Below are 23,568 nucleotides of genomic sequence, written 5' to 3'. Positions count from 1 at the left end.
AAAGGGATGGCCAGACTATGAGGAAAGGCTATCAGATAACCAGGCAGACAGGAAAAACAACAACATTCAAATTTCTGTTGTAGATCGCCTTTTCTGTGATGTAGGTATGATGTTTGTGGGTGGTCTTGGGTTACACACCTTCTGTGATGTAGGTATGATGTATGGAGGGGTGGTCTTGAGCTCCAAGTTAGGGAATTTAAAAGGTCAATGAAAGGGCAGGCACACCTTTGTTCGGGGTCCTCCTCCATCCTCCATCCTCCTGCATGTGTGGGGAGCACCCTGTTGCAACAGTTCAATAAAGATCAGTCTTACTAGCTGCTTTGCTTCTCAATATTCTCTGGTTGGTCTCTTGTTATTTTCTCCTACTGATGGAGAACCTGCAAAGGACTCTGTAAAGGCTCTTGTGTCCCCCATAAGGGAATAAGGGCAGATTTTGTCTACAACAGGTACCTATTTATTTACTTGCAGTTTGATGTGCTTTCAAACTGCTATGTTGGCAGGAGCAGAAACAGAGCAACAGGAGCACACCACTTTATGGGGATTTGAACTGCCAACCTTCTGATCGGCAAGCCCTAGGCTCTGAGGTTTAACCCACAGCGCCACCCGCCTCCCTTATTGAAGACAATACGTTCTTGCAAAAGCGGGGGTCCAAAGCAAGCACAGTTCAGCTGGGGCAATGTATGAACTTATTTTCCCTATGCATACATTCCCTCCCTCCTCTCCCCATTGCTTGGGTGCTGCAAGGTTTTCCTTCCCCCAGTTATCAAATAACAGACATGAGGCTGAACGTGGGGAGAAATTTCTCCTTCCTCCTCAGAGTTGCCTCCACTTCCGGCTTCACCAGCAGAGACAAAATCGGAGTTTGCAAAGGAGGGAGGGAAGGAGGCGGGAAGCGGGGCTGCATCCTGCGGAGGCTGAGGAGGGGGCTTCTTCCTAATTAAGCCTCCTAATTAAGCGCCCTCACTCCCTGCCTCCCACGCGGGGGCTCCCATTCCCGCCCCCGCTGCCCAGGATTTCGGGTGAGTGCAAAGCCAGTGGCGGGGAAGGAGGGAAGGGGCTTTGCGAGGGGGTCCAGGATGAGAAGCCCCGGGACGGGGAGAGGCGGGCCCTGCACAAGATCCGGGCGGGGAGAAGAGAAGGGAGGAAAGGGAGCTGTTTTCTTAAAGGGAGCCTTGAGGGGGAGAGAAGCTTCCTCCTGCAGGGATCTGGTGCAAAGGGAGTTGCAGGGAAGGAGGCGGGCAAGGGGAGAGGGGTGGGCATTGCTGGCCAGGATCGTCTTAATAGTATTAATTTAAATTTAATATCTATACTCCAGCAGAAGACCCCTTGGAGGAGGACCTTATCTTTAGGCAACAGGCGAAAGTCTTGCTCTTCTCCCAGGCGTTTGGCTCATTAAAAATCTATGGACTTCACAACTGAATTGGGGGGGGGGGTTGTTTTTATTTCTTACTCTGCTATGCATCTCTGTGTTTTTCTCTTGTAAGCTGCCCTGTGATCTTTGGAGGAAGGGCAGTATAGGAATGTAAAGAATAGCAGTAGAACTAGGAAAACCCTGTTGTGTTCAAGGGGGAGGTTGGGACAGAGTCTCTGACCAGCATGCATAGTAGGATGGGCTTAGAAGGGAAGAATAAGAATAAGAATAAAGAATTCATTACTTGCACCCTGCCCATCTGACTGTGTTGCCTCAGCCACTCTGGGCGGCTTCCAACAAAAAACACCAAAAAATTTAAAGCATTGAAAACTTTCCTGTACAGGACTGCCAGCAGAATACTTCCATTTTGTAGAAATGGCCTTTGAATTTTAAAAAAAGCCCTCTTTAAGGAATCCTGTGGTGTAAACGTGTATGTTGTCCTCTAGGTCCAAACACATAGTAAGAGCAAGCAGTGCTCCAAAGTGCTTCTCTTGTGAACTTGCCATCTAAGTTGTTTACTCCTGAACAAAACTCCTGTTTCCCAAAAGAACTGGAGGGGGGGGTCTCCTCACCACTTTTAACCCACCCCACTCCCACCGCATGGAAGGCAGAGGACATGTTCATTCACAATCCCAGTAAACCATGAAGTGAACCAGGCGCTGCAGCTCCTTCCCCTCTCACTGGGCAGCAGAGGAGGAAAGGGGTGGGTTTGAAGGCTCTTTCCACCAGCCGCCTCTCTCCCCTGAGGAACAAGAGCAAAGGGTGTTTGCAGGGCAGGAGGGCAGAGGAGGAGGCAGCGTGGGCAGAGGGAGCAGTGGGCGGATCCCCCGCCTCTCCCAGGGGGTCCAGATGCAAGCAAGCGGCTTCCTTCTTCTCCATGCAAGGGCCACCCATGTATTCAGAGCAGTCCTTTGCAGATGAACTCTTAAGTTCCATGGGATCTACTCTCAGGCCACTAATGTGCATACCATGCCAGCCTTAGGAAGGGAGGTGGGACAGGCAGGTGAAAGGAATTGCCAAAGGTGTTTGAAAATGGGGATGCTGATTGCCATGGGATAGAAAGGAGATAAAATTCCATCAGAAGAGGAGTGGCAAGTAAAAATCCTTCAATTTATAAAAGTAGCACAGATGACGGAAAAGATAAGAAATCGATCGACCCAAAAGTTTAAAAGGAACTGGGAGCTCTATAGACAATATTTAAAAGAACAGTGTCCCCTTATAAAAAGTGTCCCCTTATAAAAACTTTAAAATGCTTTGAATAACTCGGAATTGAATAAGGTACAAAGAATTCAGACAAGATTTAACAAAGATAAAGTTTATTGAAAAACAGAGGCAAGTAATTAAGAAAATTGCCAACCTAGCAGTTCGAAAGCACGTCAAAAGTGCAAGTAGGTAAATAGGTACCGCTCCGGCGGGAAGGTAAACGGTGTTTCCGTGCGCTGCTCTAGTTCGCCAGAAGTGGCTTAGTCATGCTGGTCACATGACCCGGAAGCTGAGTGCGGACAAACGCCAGCTCCCTCAGCCAGTAAAGCGAGATGAGCATTGCAACCCCAAAAATCATGTGTGACTGGACCTAATGGTCAAGGGTACCTTTACCTAATTAAGAAAATAAATAACCTATATCAAGGAAGTCAGAAGTTGATGGCTGGAATAATTTTGTGCATTCGTGATGTATTGTTCTATTTCTTTTTGTAAGAAATGTATTGTGCTTTTTTGTTTTGTTTCTTTTGGTGTGTGTGTGTGTGTTGATTTGAAACCAATAAAGATTGAATAAACAAAATAAAATAAAATAAAAAAGGAAAGGAGGTGATGAAAGGAATTGCCAAAGGTGTTTGAAAAAGCGTGGGGGCTCTTGGGAAGGGGGTGCCCAATTGGGGCTTCTTCAGGGGCAGCAGAATGTCTTGGGCAGGAGAATCCCTGCAGGGGCTCTCAGACTCCCTTGGCTTTTTCTTCCCTCCCTCCCAGGAAGCTGCAACTTGCTCTGGCTTCTGCGCTCTTCAGGAAGCTGAAGCTGCAAACCTAGCTGAGACTGAACCTGCAACCCTGGCCAGGATGGAAGGAGGAAGATGGACGGTTGACCTGGTCAGGCTGTCTCCCACATCCCTCCCCACAACCTCTGAGCATTCCCTCCCAGGACCCTTGGAGAAATCTGGTGAGTTCCAGGGGAGAGGAGATGGGGACAGGGATAGATGGATGGTGGAGGGAGAAAGAGGAAAAGATGGAGAGGAGACAAATGGAAGGAAGTTCCTGACAGGAAGAAGGAAGTTGTGAGGCCTTCTCCAAAGAAGCTCTTTGTTTCTTGAATCCCTTTCATAAAGTAGTGGGGGCAGATTTTCTCCCTCCATGATTTTAAATCTTAGGAGTTACAGTGGTACCTCGGGTCTCAATCGGTTCCAGAAGTCTTCCAAAACCAAAGCGTTCCAAAACCAAGGCATGCTGTCCCGTAGAAAGTAATGCAAAATGGATTAATCCATTCCAGACTTTTAAAAACAACCCCTAAAACAGCAATTTAACATGAATTTTACTATCTAACAAGACCATTGATCCATAAAATGAAAGCAATAATCAATGTTCTGTACCATAAAATAACTAAGACAGTATTGTAGATGATAAAAATTAAAATTATTTTCTTTTCGTACCTACATTGATGATAGTCGTTGTTTGAATGGGGAGCTTTTATCCCTTTCCACAGTCAAGCAATCAATCAATAAATCAATCATAAAACAAAAAACAAGCTTCAGTCAAAAATGAAAAAGCCACAAAAACAAAAACACAAAAATAGGAAAAAACTATAGCACCAAATGTCACCTCAGAACACTGCAACCAGAAACGGCTTGAATATTGATGGGGGGGGGAGCATAAATTAGTTGTGCAAGGGAACAAATGGGATGAAAAAAGCCTTGATTACGATGGAGACGACTTAAATTAGCTGCTCAAGGGTAAAACGGAATGAAAAAAAGCATTAATTAGGGTGGGGGGCACTTAAATATGCTGCAAAATATAGCAAAAGATACCCACTTGTTCTGTACATTTCCAGCAGATATTTGAACTTACTCTATACGTTTTAGATAACTTACTAGGAGTCAAATACCACCAGCATTCTTTACATTTCCTGCAGGGAGGTGGGACCAATTCGGATGGTCCGCCCCTGCCACTTAATGGATCCAAATGGTTTCCAGAGAGTGGTAGGGGATGCTTTATCCCATGTTGATGGCCTTTCAGCCAATTCCCTGGTGGCCCGCTGGAATGTGGAGTTAACCAGGGCTATTGACTGTTTGGCTCCGAAGCGCCCTCTCCGATTGCATGGTTTTCCACGGATCTGAGGGCAATGAAATAATCATTGAGACGGCTAGAGCGCCGCTGGTGAATAACTCATTCCGAATCTGACTGGACACAGGTTAGAGCTCAACGTCAAGCCTACCAAGTGGTAATAATAATAATAATAATAATAATAATAATAATAATAATAATTTATTTATTTATTTATTTATTTATTTATACCCCGCCCTCCCCAGCCAAGGCTGGGCTCAGAGCGGCTTACAAGCAATAATAAAAACGATGAATGATTACAACTTAAAAACAAAAATAAAATACAACATTAAAATAATGGAACATTAAAATATTAAAATGTAGCCTCATTGCAGGAGGAGAAGGAAAAGAAAAAAGAAAGAGAGGGAGGGAGGGAATCAAATTGTCTCCAAGCCAAAGGCCAGGTGGAACAACTCTGTCTTACAGGCCCTGTGAAAAGAAATCAGATCCTGCAGGGCCCTGGTTTCGTGAGGCAGAGCCAGGCCAGAGCCAGAGTTGAAAAGGCCCAATCTAACTTCCTTAGGGCCTGGGACCACTAGGGTGTTGTTATTTATGGACCTTGACGCTCTCCGTGGGGTATACCAGGAGAGGCGGTCCCGTAGGTACGAGGGTCCTAGGCGTGAAGGGCTTTAAAGGTCAAAAGCAGCACCTTAAATCTGACCCTGTACTCCACCGGGAGCCAGTGCAGCTTGAAAAGCACTGGGTGAATATGCTCCCATGGCAAAGACCCCGTGAGGAGCCTCGCTGCAGCATTCTGTACCCGCTGGAGTTTCTGGGACAGTTTCAAGGGCAGCCCCGCGTAGAGCGAATTACAGTAGTCAAGCCTGGAGATGACCGTCGCATGGATCACTGTGGCCAGGTCAGGGACCAACTGCTTGATGCGGCGAAGGTGGAAAAATGTCGCCTTGGCTGTTGCTGTAACCTGCGCCTCCATGGAGGCGTCAAGGATTATACCCAAACTCTTAACGGAAGGCAATGGCACTAATTGGGCCCCCACAAGAGAAGGGAGTTGGTCCCTCATCCCCATGCCATCCCGACCCAGCCATAGGACCTCTGTCTTCGAAGGATTTAGTTTCAATCGGCTCCCACGAAACCATCCAGCCACAGCTTCCAAGCATCTGGTCAGTGTGTTTGGGGCCGAGTCGGTGTGGCCATCCATCAGCAGATAGAGCTGAGTGTCATCAGCATATTGATGACAGCCCAGCCCAAAGCTCTGGATAATCTGGGCAAGGGGGCGCATAAAGATGTTAAAAAGCATTGGGGAGAGAATTGCGCCCTGCGGCACTCCACACACCATGGAGTGGCGCGATGACATTTCCCTCCCTATTGCCTCCCTCTGTCCCCGACCAGAGATAAAAGAGCACAGCCAGTTATGGGCTATGCCCTGTATCCCCACGTCTGCGAGGTGATGGTCCAGAAGATCATGATCGACCATGTCAAAGGCTGCTGACAAATATAAAAGGCTCAGCTGTCCTGACCCGCCTCGATCCAGTTGTCTACAGATATCATCTGTTAGGGCAACCAGAGCCGTCTCCGTCCCAAAACCAGGACGGAAACCGGACTGAAATGGATCTAATGCCGATGTTTCCTCCAGAAACCTACCAAGCTGTTCAGCAACCGCTCTCTCAATTACCTTACGCAGGTATGGAAGATTTGAAACTGGGCGGTAATTACATAGGTCTAAGGAATCAGTTCCCCTGGGAATGTCCCCGTGTAAGGGACAAATTGATAATTTCAATCAGGGGGGTCCGCGCAACATCTGGACATTCCCTAATCAGCCAAGACGGGCACGGATCAAGGAGGCAGGTGGTGGGCCTACCAACTTGAAGGAATCTATCCACATCAGTAGGTAGTATCCGATCGAAATGGTCCAACACTGGACCTGAAGTCAGTCGAGGGGCCTCCAGTTCAGTCACTGTATCTAAATTGGCAGGGAGGTCACGGCGGAGCAACAGGACTTTCTCCACAAAAAAGCTCGCGAATGCCTCACAGCTGTGGGTCGAATTTGTGCTTAAATTTGGTTGTCCTCCTAAGGACGTTATTGACCTAATTATTCTAAAAAGTTGTGCCGGGCGAGAGCTAGCGGATGCAATGGAACTGCAAAGTAAGATTTCTTAGCAGCTTTTATAGCCATCTCATAGGCTTTCATAGGCGTCCTATAAGATGTTCTTGAGGCTCTGTCACGAGTCCGTCGCCATACTCGCTCTAGCCGTCTGAGATCCCGCTTCATTTTCCGGAGCTCCTCAGTAAACCAAGGGGCCCGGTTTCGACGGGGTCGCAGAGGGCGCTTAGGCGCGATCTCATCAATGGCTGCCAAGAGCCGGTTATTCCAGTCCTCAACAAGGTCATCTAATGAGTCGCCAGGAGGAGCAGGATTCCGCAAGGCTTGTTGGAATCTATCAGGATCCATCAGTTTTCGCGGACAAGCCCAAATAGGTTCGCCACCCGAGCTGGGGAGGAGCGGGAAGTCAATCTTGGCTTTCAAAGCATAGTGATCAGACCATGGCACTTCCACAGCGGGGAGCATGATCACATCTATGCCAGCCCCAAAGATCAGATCCAGCGTGTGGCCTGCTTGATGAGTGGGGCCCAAAACAAACTGGGAGAGCCCTAGTGTTGCCATGGAAGTCACTAGGTCCAGAGCCTTTGAGGAGGGAGCGGCATCGGCATGGACGTTGAAGTCTCCCAAAACCAGTAGGTTTGGGAACTCCAAGGCCCAGCCCGCCACCACCTCCAGCAGATCTGACAGGGTGGCTGCAGATGTGCTGGGTGGTCGGTACACCAGCCAGACAGCCAAGCTCTCCTTGGTGCCCCACACGAGACCAATACATTCAATGCCGGAGATCGCTGGTGATGGCAGAGCTCTGAAAGAGCAATCCTCCCGGAATAACAACGCTACTCTTCCCACCCGACCCACAGTCCGCGATTGATGGAGGACAGAGAAACCTGGGGGTGTTATCTCATGTAGGGAGACTACTTAGCCTTCCCGTACCCAGGTCTCCGTCACGCAAGCCAGGTCAATCCCCTGCGAGACAAAAAAGTCACACATGGTGGAGGTTTTGTTGCCTATGGACCTGGCATTTCACAGCACCAATGACGGAGGTGTGTAATCCTTGCTCTCCCTACCCTTATCCCTTGGGATGGGGCGTAGATTGGAAGGGGTTCGAGGATCACTGCATCTCGAAACCCTTCGCCGATAGAGATATCTAGCCCCACCGCCATTCCTCCCTAGCCCTTCAATTGTGGAAATCCCAGATCCCATACTAGCCTCCCCAATAGATGGGTAACATCCCCTCAATAACAAGTCATCCTTGGGCCAGGACTCCTGGGTCAAAATGGTAAGGGAAAGAGGTGGAGGTCTGATAGGGTAAGTATCCCTAGAAGATAAAACCCAACCAACCGCACCCCAAGCGGGGGGGGGGGGGACAGTCCCATGGTGTTTCATTAACTGTCAATCCCCCTCTCCCTCCTGGGTTAATTGGAGGATCATAGAATCATAGAATCATAGAGTTGGAAGAGACCACAAGGGCCATCGAGTCCAACCCCCTGCCAAGCAGGAAACACCATCAGAGCACTCCTGACATATGGTTGTCAAGCCTCTGCTTAAAGACCTCCAAAGAAGGAGACTCCACCACACTCCTTGGCAGCAAATTCCACTGCCGAACAGCTCTTACTGTCAGGAAGTTCTTCCTAATGTTTAGGTGGAATCTTCTTTCTTGTAGTTTGGATCCATTGCTCCGTGTCCGCTTCTCTGGAGCAGCAGAAAACAACCTTCCTCCCTCCTCTATGTGACATCCTTTTATATATTTGAACATGGCTATCATATCACCCCTTAACCTCCTCTTCTCCAGGCTAAACATGCCCAGCTCCCTTAGCAGTTCCTCATAAGGCATCGTTTCCAGGCCTTTGACCATTTTGGTTGCCCTCCTCTGGACACGTTCCAGTTTGTCAGTGTCCTTCTTGAATTGTGGTGCCCAGAACTGGACACAGTACTCCAGGTGAGGTCTGACCAGAGCAGAATACAGTGGCACTATTACTTCCCTTGATCTAGATGCTATGCTCCTATTGATGCAGACCAGAATTGCATTGGCTTTTTTAGCTGCCGCGTCACACTGTTGGCTCATGTCAAGTTTGTGGTCAACCAAGACTCCTAGATCCTTTTCACATGTACTGCTCTCAAGCCAGGTGTCACCCATCTTGTATTTGTGCCTCTCATTTTTTTTGCCCAAGTGCAATACTTTACATTTCTCCCTGTTAAAATTCATCTTGTTTGTTTTGGCCCAGTTCTCTAATCTGTCAAGGTCGTTTTGAAGTGTGATCCTGTCCTCTGGGGTGTTAGCCACCCCTCCCAGTTTGGTGTCATCTGCAAATTTGATCAGGATGCCCTTGAGTCCATCATCCAAGTCGTTGATAAAGATGTTGAATAAGACCGGGCCCAAGACAGAACCCTGTGGCACCCCACTAGTCATTCTTCTCCAGGATGAAGAGGAACCATTGATGGAACCCTTTGGGTTCGGTCAGTCAGCCAGTTACAAATCCACTGAGTGGTAGCATAGTCAAGACCGCATTTTACCAGCTTCTTTACAAGAATATCATGGGGCACCTTGTCAAATGCCTTGCTGAAATCAAGGTAGGCTACATCCACTGCGTTCCCTTCATCTACCAGGCTTGTAATTCTGTCAAAAAACGAGATCAGGTTAGTCTGACATGACTTATTTTTCAGAAATCCATGCTGACTATTGGTGATCACAGCATTCCTTTCTAGGTGCGCACAGACTGTTTGCTTAATGATCTGCTCCAGAATCTTCCCTGGTATTGATGTCAGACTGACTGGGCGGTAATTATTTGGGTCCTCTCTTTCCCCCTTTTTGAAAATAGGGACAACATTTGCCCTCCTCCAGTCTGCTGGGACTTCGCCTGTTCTCCAGGAATTCTCAAAGATGACTGCCAGTGGTTCTGAGATCACATCTGCCAGTTCTTTTAATACTCTTGGATGCAGTTCATCTGGCCCTGGAGAATTGAATACATCTAAACTAGCCAAGTATTCTTGTACTATCTCCTTAGTTATTCTGGGCTGTGTTTCCTTTGCTGAATCATTTGCTCCAAATTCTTCAGGTCGGGCATTGTTTTCCTTATCGGAGAAGACTGAGGCAAAGAAGGCATTGAGGAGTTCAGCCCTTTCTGTGTCCCCTGTTTGCATTTCGCCATCTTCTCCTCTGAGTGACCCCACTGTTTCTTTGTTCTTCCTTTTGCTACGAACATACCCATAGGAGCCTTTTTTGTTGCTTTTAACCTCTCTAGCAAGCCTGAGTTCATTCTGTGCTTTAGCTCTTCTGACTTTGTGTCTACATGTGCTGGCTATTTGTTTGAATTCCTCTTTGGTGGTTTCCCCCCTTTTCCATTTTTTGTACACATCCTTTTTTAATCTTAACTCAGTTAAAAGTTCTTTAGATAGCCACCCTGGCTTCTTTAGGCACCTTCCATGTTTCCGTCTCATTGGTATTGCCTGAAGTTGTGCTTTTACTATCTCCCTCTTAACAAACTCCCAGCCATCATGAACTCCCTTTCCTTTTAGTATTACTGTCCATGGGATCTCACCCAGCACTTCCCTAAGTTTTATGAAGTCGGCTTTCTTAAAGTCAAGAAATTGAGTCCTAGTATGCTTGGCTGCTCCTTTCCGCTGTATAGTAAACTTCAGAAGAGCATGATCACTCGCGCCTAATGATCCTTCCACTTCTACCCCACTAATCAGGTCATCAACATTGGTTAGGACCAGATCTAAAATGGCTGTTCCTCTTGTTGCTTCTCCCACTTTCTGAACAATGAAGTTGTTTGCAAGGCCAGTGAGGAATCTGTTTGACCTTATGCTCTTGGCTGAGTTTGACATCCAACAAATGTCCGGGTAATTGAAGTCCCCCATTATTACTATCTCCCTTCCTTTTGCATACTTGGCCATCTGTTCCAGGAAGGCATCATCTATGTCCTCCGTTTGGCTTGGGGATCTATAGCAAACTCCCACAATGAGGTCTCTGTTATTCTTCTCTCCCTTAATTTTGACCCAAATGCTCTCACTTTGGCTTTGAGGTTCTAAATCTTGGATCTCTTCACAGGTATACACATCCCTGACATATAACGCCACTCCTCCTCCTTTCTTGTCTGGTCTGTTTCTCTGAAATAGATTGTATCCCCCCATTATTACATTCCAATCGTGGGACTTATCCCACCAGGTTTCAGTGATGCCTATTATGTCATATTTAGTTTGCTGTACCAAGAGCTCAAGCTCATCTTGTTTATTTCCCATGCTTTGCGCATTAGTGTACAGACATTGAAGTCCATTAATCATTCCCCCGTGTCTCTTATTTAAGGATTTTTTCCTCCCACCACTAGGTCTGTGTGCTGTTTGCTCCATTTGGTCTATGACATTTGGATGATCATCTTCATCAGTTGATAGACTCCTACCTTCAGGAGCACTGTCTCCCTCCCCCACATTAGTCAGTTTAAAGCCCTCCTGATGAGGTTTCTGAGATTTTTGGCAAAAACGTTCCTCCCAACCGTTGTGAGGTGCAGCCCATCGCTTGCCAGAAGTCCATCTTCAAGAAACTGCAGTCCGTGATCTAAGAATCCAAACCGTTCCTGTTTACACCATTTGCGAAGCCAGCTGTTCACTTCCACTATTTTTCCTTCTCTCCCTGGGCCACGTCGTTCAACTGGGAGGACAGATGAGATGACAATTTGTGCATTTAATTGCTTCAATTTCCTGCCCAGAGCCTCGTAGTCTCTTTTGATCTTCTGGAGGCTATTGCTTGCAGTGTCATTGGTTCCCACATGAACCAAGAGGAAGGGGTATTTGTCAGTGGGTTTTATGATTCCTTGCAGACGTTCAGTTACATCTTGGATCTTAGCCCCGGGGAGACAGCACACTTCCCGAGACATCTTGTCAGGCCCACAAATCACTGCTTCTGTTCCCCTCAGTAGGGAATCCCCTATCACCACTACACGCCTCCTCTTAGGTTTGGTCGGGGTTCTTCCATGAGCTGTCCGTTCCAAGGTTGCCTGCACATTCCCTGAGGACTGACTTTGCTGCTCGTCTTCATTTACCTGATCGACCGAAATGAGGGAGACATCCTCAAATGGAGTCTGCTCTTCGTCTTCCAGGCTAGGGGAGAGGACCTCGAAGCGATTGTGTATTTCTAAACAATCTGAACGAACTCGGGGCCTCCTACTTCTCTGAGTCACGTTTCTCCATATATCTGGCTCCTGTGTTGGTGAACTAGCCTCCTTCTCAGGGGAGTCCCCTGTCTCCTCCTCTATGGAGACGGTGTGGTCTGATGCTTCCAAGAAGAGCTCCAGCTCTCTAATTCTTTGGAGCGTAGCTACACGTTCCTCCAGTTGCTGGACTTTGTCTTTTAAGAGGGCAATCAACATGCAATTGCTGCAGGTAAAGCTGCCTGCAACCTTTGGCAAGATGGCAAACATTGCGCAGGAACCGCAGGCGACAGCAGCTGTTCCCTCCCCCTCCATCTTGAGAATGTGCCGTTGGGGGTGGCTGCAGCGGTCCTCCTTCATAAAAAGCGTGAAGACAGGACAAATAATTTCCCCCACAAAAAACCTAGGTCTCCCCCAACAAACGTTTGAAATTAGCTCCCCTAAATCTAAAAGATGGATCAAACTGCTAATCAGCCACAAAGAAACACAAACACACAAGAGAAAACCCTTTTTTGCTCCTTCTTCAACTGCTTTCGTGCTAGCTCTGATGTTGGTTTGTTGGTTCTATCTGTGGCTGTGGAAGTATTAATGAGGTATGTGTTATAAAATGTGGATCACTGGCCAACAAAGAGCCAGATTCGAATTCGGAAGATCTGTCCATCCTGTCTCGCCAGGAGTACAGTAGAGTAGGCTGATCATTCTGATAAGTTTTTGGAACATTAAGCAAAGGTCCAGATGTAGAGTTGGTGCTGGATATCTCCAGATTGTCAGCAACATAGAGTTCTTTGGTGTTGTTGCCATAGAAATGTCGGAGGCGCCAAATTCCTCATCTAATTTGGTGTCGTTTGAAAAGGGAACAGGGAGTTGCACTGATGTCTTTCTATGGAATAAAGAGCTGTTGGACGTCTTTAAATATCGTGCTCTAGGCTCTACTGTCCTTATATTTTGGGTAGAAATCTCAGTCTTTATACTCATTAGCCTCTTCTTCAGGTCTTGTAATTCTAGGCTTACAGAGTTCTTTTCTTCCTTCGGGCAATTAGTATTTCTAGTGTTGAGCTTGGTTTCCTTTATCCGCATTAGCTTTGACTCTATGCAAGGGACCAATTGCCTCCTATTTTTGTCCTTAAATACCCTCACTGGGCGGAGAGAATGGAACCACCATAGGGTCCATGAGTCGAGATGGGAGGGTTGATGACCTAAAGGCTCATGGTGTTTCTCAAGGTAGGCAGGAAGTGGAAATTTTCTAGATCTACATTTCGGTAATGGTAATTCAGGAGCTGAGACAAGGACATAGTAATTTGTCTGCGGTTCATCCACCTATGAGTATATCGGTGAATCTCAAGCATTATCTGGTTCGTTTGCAAGACTTGACAGGACCTCATTTCATCCATAGTTTGAGTTGGTGAGTTGTTAACAGAGTCATTTCTAATCATCCTTAGACTTTCTTCGCCGCCTCTATTGCATCTGCAGAAAACAGCAGCAGGAGACTTTTTCAGGTAGTTCACAATTTAGCGGAACCACCTGCAACATCGGGGCCCAGTACGGGCCACATGATCTCCTGCAATGATTTTGCAAAGTTTTTTGCAGATAAAATCACTCAGATTCGGGAAGAAGTAGACTCCACTGTGGGAGCAGGGCCAGGGCGGGAGAGTGCTAGAGTCCTGTCTAGTCAAGTTGTGTGGGATCAATTCCAGTCTGTTACCTCTGAGGATGTGGATAGGCTGCTTGGACGAGTGAAGCCAACCACTTGTCTCCTGGATCCTTGCCAATCCTGGCTTATAAAAGCTAGCCGGGAAGGACTGGGTGATGGGCTTTGTGGGGTGGTGAATGCTTCCCTCCGTGAGGGAGCCTTCCCAGACCCGCTGAAAGAGGCGGTTATTAAACCGCTTCTTAAAAAACCATCTTTAGATGCGGCCACGATGGCCAATTATTGCCCAGTCTCAAATCTTCCATTCTTGGGCAAGGTGATTGAGCTAGTGGTTGCTGAACAACTCCAGGCATGCCTGGAAGAAGCGGACCATTTGGATCCCTTCCAGTCGGGATTCAGGCCTCATCATGGGACTGAAACTGCCTTGGTCGCACTGGTTGATGATCTCCGGCGGGCTAGCGACAAAAGTGAGAGCTGTTGCCTAGTTCTGCTGGATCTCTCAGCGGCGTTTGATACCATCGACCATAACATCTTTCTCGACCGTCTTGAGGGGCAGGGAACTGGGGGCATTGTCATACAGTGGTTCCGCTCCTTCCTCCTGGGCCGTGTTCAGAAAGTGGCGGTGGGGGATGAGTGTTCAGACCCCTGAGCACTCACTTGTGGGGTGCCTCAGGGTTCTGTCCTCTCCCCCATGCTTTTCAACATTTACATGCAGCCACTGGGAGAGATCATCAGGAGGTTTGGGCTGGGTGTTCATCAGTATGTGGATGATACCCAGCTCTACCTCTCTTTTAAATCAGAACCAGGGAAGGCGGTGAAGGTCCTGTGTGAGTGTCTGGAGGCGGTTGGAGGATGGATGGCGGCTAACAGATCGAGGTTGAATCCTGACAAGACAGAAGTACTGTTTTGGGGGGACAGGAGGCGAGGAGGTGTGGAGGATTCCCTGGTCCTAAATGGGGTAACTGTGCCCCTGAAGGACCAGGTGCGCAGCCTGGGAGTCATTTTGGACTCACAGCTGTCCATGGAGGCACAGGTCAAACCTGTATCCAGGGCAGCTGTTTACCAGCTCCATCTGGTACGTAGGCTGAGACCCTATCTGCCTGCAGACTGCCTCGCCAGAGTGCTGCATGCTCTGGTTATTTCCCACTTGGACTACTGCAATGCGCTCTACGTGGGGCTACCTTTGAAGTTGACCCGGAAACTACAACTAATCCAGAACGCGGCAGCTAGACTGGTGACTGGGAGCGGCCGCCGAGACCATATAACACCGGTCTTGAAAGACCTACATTGGCTCCCAGTACATTTCTGAGCACAATTCAAAGTGTTGGTGCTGACCTTTAAAGCCCTAAACGGCCTCAGTCCAGTATATCTGAAGGAGCGTCTCCGCCCCCATCTTTCTGCCTGGACACTGAGGTCCAGCTCCGAGGGCCTTCTAGCGGTTCCCTCGCTGCGAGAGGCCAAGTTACAGGGAACCAGGCAGAGGGCCTTCTCGGTAGTGGCGCCCGCCCTGTGGAACACCCTCCCATCAGATGTCAAAGCGATAAACAACTACCTGACATTCAGAAGACATCTGAAGGCATCCCTGTTCAGGGAAGTTTTTAATATGTGACATTTTAGTGTATTTTTCATCTTTGTTGGAAGCCGCCCAGAGTGGCTGGGGAAACCCAGCCAGATGGGCGGGGTACAAATAATACATTATTATTATTATTATTATTATTATTATTATTATTATTATTATTAGATATTTGAACTTACTAGGAGTCAAATACCATCAGTACATCATTTTCATGTAGTTTTCTTTCAATGAACAGCAAGCTGTGAATTTCAGATTTGTTTTCCAAAGCCTCTCCCAATCTGCCATTTGTATGTCCCTTTCCCATTTAGTCATAACTGATTTGACCTGTTCATCCTTTGTATACCGTTCTAGGAGCAAGTTATACATTTTAGAGAGATCTCTTTATGTTACTTCCTAAGAGTTCTTTTTGAAATTGTGATGTCTCATAATTAAACCTTTCTTTTTGTCTATCTTTAAGATATCATTTAGTTGATGGTACTGTAACCAGTCAGTTACAGCTTTCCTTATCTCTTCAAAATCTTTTAATTTCAGTTGGTTTTCAACTTCAGTTAACAGCTCTGTATAAGTCAGCCGATTACTTCTCATATTCAGTTTTTTTCAGAGATATTGCTTCCAAGGGAGAAAGCCACCATGGTGTTTTTTACTCAAGCAAATTTTTATACTTCTCCCATACCCTAAAAATTGATTTTCTTACTATATGATTCTGAAAAGCTCTATGCACCTTGGCCTTTTCCTACCATAAATATGCATGCTATCCATTATTCGTGTCCTTCCAGATCTGAAATACAGTATCTGTGTTTTCCAATGTAATCCATTCCCGGTTCTAGCAGATACAGGATGTTTCATATTAAAGTTTCAAACCCGGCAGGGCAAAACCTCCTCTCTCTCTTACATCTGTTAATAATTTATTTTTAATTCTTGATTTTGTCCCTTGGATAGCTTCAAAAAGAGGATTAGACTGATGTCTGTGCTCTGCCCTCACGGTCCTAGGCAATAATGCTTCTTGATACTAGTTCCTGGAAAGCACAGGAAGGCAGAGGGTGCTTGTACTCAAATCCTGCTTGCTGGATTCCCACAGGCATCTGGCCACTGTGAGAACAGGATGCTGGACTAGGTGGGCTTTTGCCCAATCGAGCAGGCTCTTCTTATGTTCTGATACAGGCATCCCCAATCTTGGCCCTCCAGATGTTTTGGGACTACAACGTCCATCATCCCTAGCTAATAGGAACAGTGGTCAGGGCTGATGGGATTTGTAGGCCCAAAACATCTGGAGGGCCAAGTTTGGGGGTGCCTGTTCTAAGATTGCAATATTCTTACAGTTAAATGTGGCAAAGTAACACAAAAGTTTGACTTCTTAGTCATAGGAGAGACTGCTATTTGAGCCTGTGATCATTTCCTCCCTGGAAAAAGAGAAATACTGTGGTACCTCAGGTTACATACGCTTCAGGTTACATACACTTCAGGTTACAGACTCTGCTCACCCAGAAATAGTGCTTCAGGTTAAGAACTTTGCTTCAGGATGAGAACAGAAATAGTGCTCTGGTGGCGCAGCAGCAGCAGGAGGCCCCATTAGCTAAAGTGCTGCTTCAGGTTAAAAACAGTTTCAGGTTAAGAACGGACCTCCGGAATGAATTAAGTACTTAACCCGAGGTACCACTGTACAGAGATGTGTCTAAGAAGCCAGTTCCACCATAAATTATAAAATAATGCAGCTTATTAAGTGTGAATGGAGTGATCATGTGTTTTTCTTGCCATTATCTCACATGCATTCCTAAAGTATGGAACATAAGAAAGGACAGTGGAGAAAGGAGACAGTGTTAAAATAAGAGAAGGGGCATACTGGGACTGACATGTGTTCAGTTCCTTTCTTGGCTTTATTGTAAGTCTTAACAGGATTCTCTTCCCCCTCCCCCCTCCTAAACAGGTGAGGAAGATGATGGCCAGAATTCTATGGAACCATCTGTGAATTCATTGGGAAGAACAAAGAAACAGTTTAAATGCATGGAATGTGGGATGTTCTTTAGTCACAGTGGAAGACTGAGGACACATCAACGAATTCACACAGGGGAGAAACCATTTGAATGTATTGAATGTGGAAAGAGCTTCAATAATAGTGGAAACCTTAGACAACATCAACAAACTCACACAGGGGAGAAACCATTTGAATGTATTCAATGTGGAAAGTGCTTCAGTCGATATGGAACACTTAGAATACACCAACTAACTCACACGGGGGAGAAACCATTTAAATGTATTGAATGTGGAAAGTGCTTCAGTCGATATGGAACACTTAGAATGCACCAACGAACTCACACAGGGGAGAAACCATTTAAATGTATTGAATGTGGAAAGAGCTTCAATAATAGTGGAAACCTTAGACAACATCAACAAACTCACACGGGGGAGAAACCATTTAAATGTATTGAATGTGGAAAGAGCTTCAGTAGAAGTGAACACCTTAGAATACACCAACGAACTCACACGGGGGAGAAACCATTTAAATGTATTGAATGTGGAAAGAGCTTCAGTGAAAGTGGAGCACTAAGAAAACACCAACGAACTCACACGGGGGAGAAACCATTTAAATGTATTGAATGTGGAAAGAGCTTCAGTCACAATGGACACCTTAGAAGCCATCAACTAACTCACACGGGGGAGAAACCATTTAAATGTACTGAATGTGGAAAGAGCTTCAGGGAAAGTGGAGACCTTAGAAGACACCAACGAACTCACACGGGGCAGAAACCATTTGAATGTATTGAATGTGGAAAGAGCTTCAGTCGAAATGGAACACTTAGAATACACCAACAAACTCACACAGGGGAGACACCATTTAAATGTATTGAATGTGGAAAGAGCTTCAATAATAGTGGAAACCTTAGACGACATCAACAAACTCACACGGGGGAGAAACCATTTGAATGTATTCAATGTGGAAAGTGCTTCAGTCGATATGGAACACTTAGAATACACCAACTAACTCACACGGGGGAGAAACCATTTAAATGTATTGAATGTGGAAAGTGCTTCAGTCGATATGGAACACTTAGAATGCACCAACGAACTCACACAGGGGAGAAACCATTTAAATGTATTGAATGTGGAAAGAGCTTCAATAATAGTGGAAACCTTAGACAACATCAACAAACTCACACGGAGGAGAAACCATTTAAATGTATTGAATGTGGAAAGAGCTTCAGTAGAAGTGAACACCTTAGAATACACCAACGAACTCACACGGGGGAGAAACCATTTAAATGTATTGAATGTGGAAAGAGCTTCAGTGAAAGTGGAGCACTAAGAAAACACCAACGAACTCACACGGGGGAGAAACCATTTAAATGTATTGAATGTGGAAAGAGCTTCAGTCACAATGGACACCTTAGAAGCCATCAACTAACTCACACGGGGGAGAAACCATTTAAATGTACTGAATGTGGAAAGAGCTTCAGGGAAAGTGGAGACCTTAGAAGACACCAACGAACTCACACGGGGCAGAAACCATTTGAATGTATTGAATGTGGAAAGAGCTTCAGTCGAAATGGAACACTTAGAATACACCAACAAACTCACACAGGGGAGACACCATTTAAATGTATTGAATGTGGAAAGAGCTTCAATAATAGTGGAAACCTTAGACGACATCAACAAACTCACACGGGGGAGAAACCATTTGAATGTATTCAATGTGGAAAGTGCTTCAGTCGATATGGAACACTTAGAATACACCAACTAACTCACACGGGGGAGAAACCATTTAAATGTATTGAATGTGGAAAGTGCTTCAGTCGATATGGAACACTTAGAATGCACCAACGAACTCACACAGGGGAGAAACCATTTAAATGTATTGAATGTGGAAAGAGCTTCAATAATAGTGGAAACCTTAGACAACATCAACAAACTCACACGGGGGAGAAACCATTTAAATGTATTGAATGTGGAAAGAGCTTCAGTAGAAGTGAACACCTTAGAATACACCAACGAACTCACATGGGGGAGAAACCATTTAAATGTATTGAATGTGGAAAGAGCTTCAGTGAAAGTGGAGCACTAAGAAAACACCAACGAACTCACACGGGGGAGAAACCATTTAAATGTATTGAATGTGGAAAGAGCTTCAGTGAAAGTGGACAGCTTAGAAGACACCAACGAACTCACACAGGGGAGAAACCATTTAAATGTATTGAATGTGGACAGAGCTTCAGTGAAATTGGATCACTAAGAAAACATCAACAAACTCACATGGGGGAGAAACCATTCAATTCAATTCAAATCCTTTATTAGGCATAACACACCACACATTGTCAAACAAGCATCATATACAGACTGTATAAAACTGGGAGCAGAACTGGGGAATATTGTTTTCTTTGTTATAGGTGGTTCCGTAGGTCCCAGTTCCTCAGGCGATAGCAATAGCCTTAGTATCCACTCACTGTTGGATAAAGGTTTTGTGGTATAAGTTGCATAGTTAAATTCCCTGGTGACAGGTGTGGCTAGGAGGGTAATAGATTTCCTTATGGATGCTAGTCTTTCAATTAGTACGTCCTGAGCTTCATGTATTTGTTCAATAGTTGCTATGAAGCGGTTTTCCTTCTCTATGCTGGAGCTTTCGTCTGGTACGTGATTTGGGGATAGGGTTTTAGGTCTTTTAGCCAGCTGGTTCGAGGCTTTATCTGCCTCTAATTGAAGCATCTTGAAGTTCTCGTCCATCATAGACATTGTCGGCTTTATTTTTATCTTATCAGTCTTGGTTGTTTCGATGAGAGGGGTGGGAGTACCGGACACTTCGAATAGCCGAGTCACCTGCAATCCAACCCTTTGTATCTTGTCCTTATTGTCTGAGACTAGTTTGGTTGTGTGCCAGTCTCTGAATGTTATCACAACTCTGTTTAGGTCCTTATCTGATGGCAGAAATTTAACATTAATGATGTTTTCTGCTGGGACGAGCCCTCTAACGGCTAATTCAGTTTTCTTGAGAATATAGATTCTCTGTTGTGCTGGGGAAAGGAGATCTTTGTGCATGTGTACAGGTAGGATGATAAGTTTTTGTTTATTTAGAATTAGATTTCTGCTAGAGTGTGTTGTTTTAGGAATAGTTGCTTGCTTAGGGATCGGGTTTTCCCTTGATTTTCCCGCGGTTCCATTCGGGAGCACTAGTTACTCTGTTGAATTATGAAGCCTAGCCTTATGGAGTTCCTCTGTTGGATTGAATAGCCCAGCCTTATGGAGGTTTTTATTTGGGCTTGGGCTTGGGCTTTTATCAAGGGGTGGCAGAACTGGGTTAGCTGGGCTCGTTGGATTTGAATTCTCTAATAGCTTAAATAGTCTTGTGAAGTTCACTTTCTTTGTTCGAGATGGGGGCTTTGTCTTCCTTCCCATTTTTACGTTCTTGGGCTTCTCTTTATTCCTGGGACACTTCCTCTTTAAGAGGGGTTTCTTAGGGTCAGTTAAATTTCCCTTCTGGTTTGCTTTAATCCTAGATGTTTTCCTTTTTTCCACATCATGTCGGGTTTTATTGTCCTTGATGTTGTTATTGTTTGGTGTGCTAGAGAGAACTTTGTATGAATGCAAGTTGTCTATTCTCCTAGTTATTTCAGTCAGGGTGGTAAGTAGGCCCAAGCATTCTGAGAGGAAGTCTTTGATGTGTCCCAGTTCTCTGCCTATCTGCAACTTCGGTTCATTTAACAGATCATTATATAGTCCTGTTAGTATGTAGGGGAGGCATTCCAAGTCCAGATAGTGGGCTCTTGTGTCCTCCAGGTCCTCATTCGTCACAGTGAGAAACCCCATCTTGTCCCCGGGCCTGGGTCTTTGGGAGGGCTCATCTGTCTTAATTACTGGGTTTTCCTCTTGTGGCTCTTGTTCCTGCTCCAGCCCCGGTTGATTCACTAAGGTTTCATCTTCTATGGCAACTTGTTTTATTTCCGTTGCCAGATTGACTCCCACCCCTTCGTCTGTTTCCATAAGCTCCCCGTACCTGGTGCGGTCTATGGACCATTCGTGGGGGTGTCGTTTGTCAGCATTATTTATTTTGTCTGTTTTCGGTTTAAAATATTGTGAGATTTTCACCTGCCTTCCTCTTGTAGAGGGTTCAGCGGCTTTGGTGAGGGGGATTCCCAGCTCTTTATAGCTCTGTCTTGTGAGCACCATTCTCTAGGTTGAAAGCTTCCCTTATTGGGCTCTTTGTTGTAGAAATAAAGGTAGAGTAAAGTTTGGAAAACCGGTATCCAGGCTGTTGGTTCAGGGAGCCTCCCAACCTTTCCCTCTTTAAGCCTTAACTTGGGGCGGGAGGGTATTCATGGGGGAGTTCTTGGACTTATCGAAGTTAGGCTGAATGGAGTTCAGCGGTTTCCTCTTCTTCTTTGGGTGTATTTCAAATCAATCCGTCGTCCGGGAGCTCCAAGGCTGTAAATCCGTGTGGCAGTATCAGTAAACAGTGCGACGGTAAAACAATAAAACAATAGACTAATTAAAACAAGGTGACAAGCCTGACAACCAATAGTCTTTAAAGTCCTTAAGGTGCAGTTTTGGGGTCTTGAAGAGGCTAAAACTAATAAAAACACTTAGTTGAAGTCGGATGCTCTACTTAGGCTGCTACCTCCGTTGCCATCTTGGACTCCTCTGTGAATGCACCAACGATCTCACACAGGAGAGAAACCATTTAAATGTATAGAATGTGGAAGGAGCTTCAGTCAAAATGGACACCTTAGGAAACATCAACGAACTCACACGGGAGAAGCCATTTAAATGTACTGAATGTGGAAAGAATGTGGAAAGAGCTTCAGTCCATATCGACACCTTATAAGACACCAACTAACACATGGGGAAGAAACCATTTTAATGTATGGCATGTGGAAGGAGCTGCAGCAAAAGTAGAGCACTTAGAATACACCAACTAACTCATACAGGGGAGAAACCATTGGAACGTATTGAATATGGGAAGAGCTTCAACAGGGAGGATAAACTTGCATTACACTGGCGAACTCCCACAGGGGAGAAGCTTAAGTCAATATGGAACCTTAGGAAACATCCGCTAACTCACATAGGGAAAACTAGATTTATGAAACATGGAAGAAGCTTCAGAGGGAGTGGAGACCTTAATATTCATAAGATAATTCACACAGGCGGGAAACCATATAAATGTATGGAGTTTTCCACTGAGGTTTCCCAGATTTCCTGGGAAGTGAAGATGATAGTCAAGTCCCTGGATGTACAGAAAAGAATTTCAATAATAATAATAATATTTTTTATTTGTACCACGTCCATCTGGCTGTATTTCCCCCGCCAATCTTGGTGGCTTTCAACAAAATATTGAAATACAATAGTCCTTCAGATATTAAAAGCTTCCCTAAACAGGACAGCCTTCAGATGTCTTTTAAAGTCTGGTGGCTGTTTTTTCCTTTGACATCTGGTGGGAAGGTATTCCACAGGGAGGGCACCACTACCGAAAAGGCCCTCTGCCTGGTTCCCTGTAACTTTGCTTCTCACAGTGAGAACTTTGCTCTCTCCTCCCGTCACCAATCTAGCTGCCGCATTCTGGATTAGTTGTTGTTTCTGGATCACCTTCAAAGGTAGCCCCACGTAGAGCACATTGCAGTAGTCCAAGCGGGAGATAACTGGAGCATGCACTACTCTGGGAAGACAGACTGTGGGCAGATAGGGTCTCAGCCTGCCTACCAGATGGAGCTGGTAAACAGCTGCCCTGGACACAGAATTGACCTGTGCCTCCATGGACAGCTATGAGTCCAAAATGACTCCCAGTCTGCGCACCTGGTCCTTCAGGGGCACAGTTACCCCATTCAGGACCAGGGAGTCTTCCACACCTGCCTGCCTCCTGTCCCCCCAAAACAGGACATCTACCTTGTCAGCATTCAACTTTAATATGTTAGCCGCCATCCATCCTCCAACCGCCTCCAGACACTCACACGGGACTTCCACCATCTTCACTGGTCCTGATTTGAAAGAGAGGTTGAGCTGGGTATCCGCATACTGGTGAACACCCAGCCCAAACCCCCTGATCTCTCCCAGCGGCTTCATATAGATGTTGAAAAGCATGGGGAGAGGACAGAACCCTGAGGCACCCCACAAGTGAGAGCTCAGGGGTCTGAACACTCAACCCCCAACACGACTTTCTGAACACGCCCCAGTGTATAACAGTGCATCTAGCTCCCAGCCCCTCTAGTGGGTCCAGAAGGATGTTATGGCTGATGGTGTCAAAAGCCTCTGAAAGATCCAGCAGAACTAGGAAACAGCTCTCACCTTTGTCCCTAGCCCGGCGGAGATCATTGACCAGCGTGCCCAGGTCTGTTTCAGTCGCATGATGAGGCCTGAATCCCAACTGGAAGGGATCCAAATGGTCCACATCTTCCAGGCTTCCCAGGCTTCAGTAACCACCCACTCAATCACCTTGCCAAA

At 46.0% G+C, this 23,568-nt stretch overlaps 2 protein-coding genes across 3 annotated transcripts in view; one reads left to right on the top strand and one right to left on the bottom strand.

Moving 5' to 3' along the window:
* The window catches only part of LOC310701823 (uncharacterized protein), a 57,732-nt gene that overhangs the window by 9,696 nt on the left and 24,468 nt on the right, over window positions 1-23,568 (bottom strand). Inside the window, exon 3 of the mRNA XM_083493246.1 lies at window positions 9,867-10,960. The gene's annotated coding sequence lies outside the window, so the exon portion shown is untranslated. The remainder of the gene's footprint in view (window positions 1-9,866; window positions 10,961-23,568) is intronic.
* Window positions 766-22,401, top strand: LOC310701180 (uncharacterized protein). Of its 2 annotated transcripts, XM_083491611.1 has the most exons (3): window positions 766-1,019; window positions 3,377-3,563; window positions 17,075-22,401. In XM_083491611.1, exons 2-3 carry the CDS (start codon window positions 3,464-3,466, stop codon window positions 19,435-19,437), a joined length of 2,463 nt encoding a protein of 820 aa, XP_083347737.1. In that variant the 5' UTR covers window positions 766-1,019; window positions 3,377-3,463; the 3' UTR covers window positions 19,438-22,401. The 2 variants fall into 2 exon arrangements, with proteins under 2 accessions (XP_083347737.1, XP_083347738.1); XM_083491612.1 differs by lacking the exons at window positions 766-1,019; window positions 3,377-3,563 and adding an exon at window positions 10,555-10,622.

Source organism: Podarcis liolepis (genome assembly GCF_965112155.1).
Source record: "Podarcis liolepis genome assembly, chromosome: 2".
NCBI classification, from domain to species: domain Eukaryota; kingdom Metazoa; phylum Chordata; class Lepidosauria; order Squamata; family Lacertidae; genus Podarcis; species Podarcis liolepis.
The sequence above is the reverse complement of the archived record's forward strand: the minus strand, read 5'-3'. Positions and strand labels throughout refer to the sequence as shown.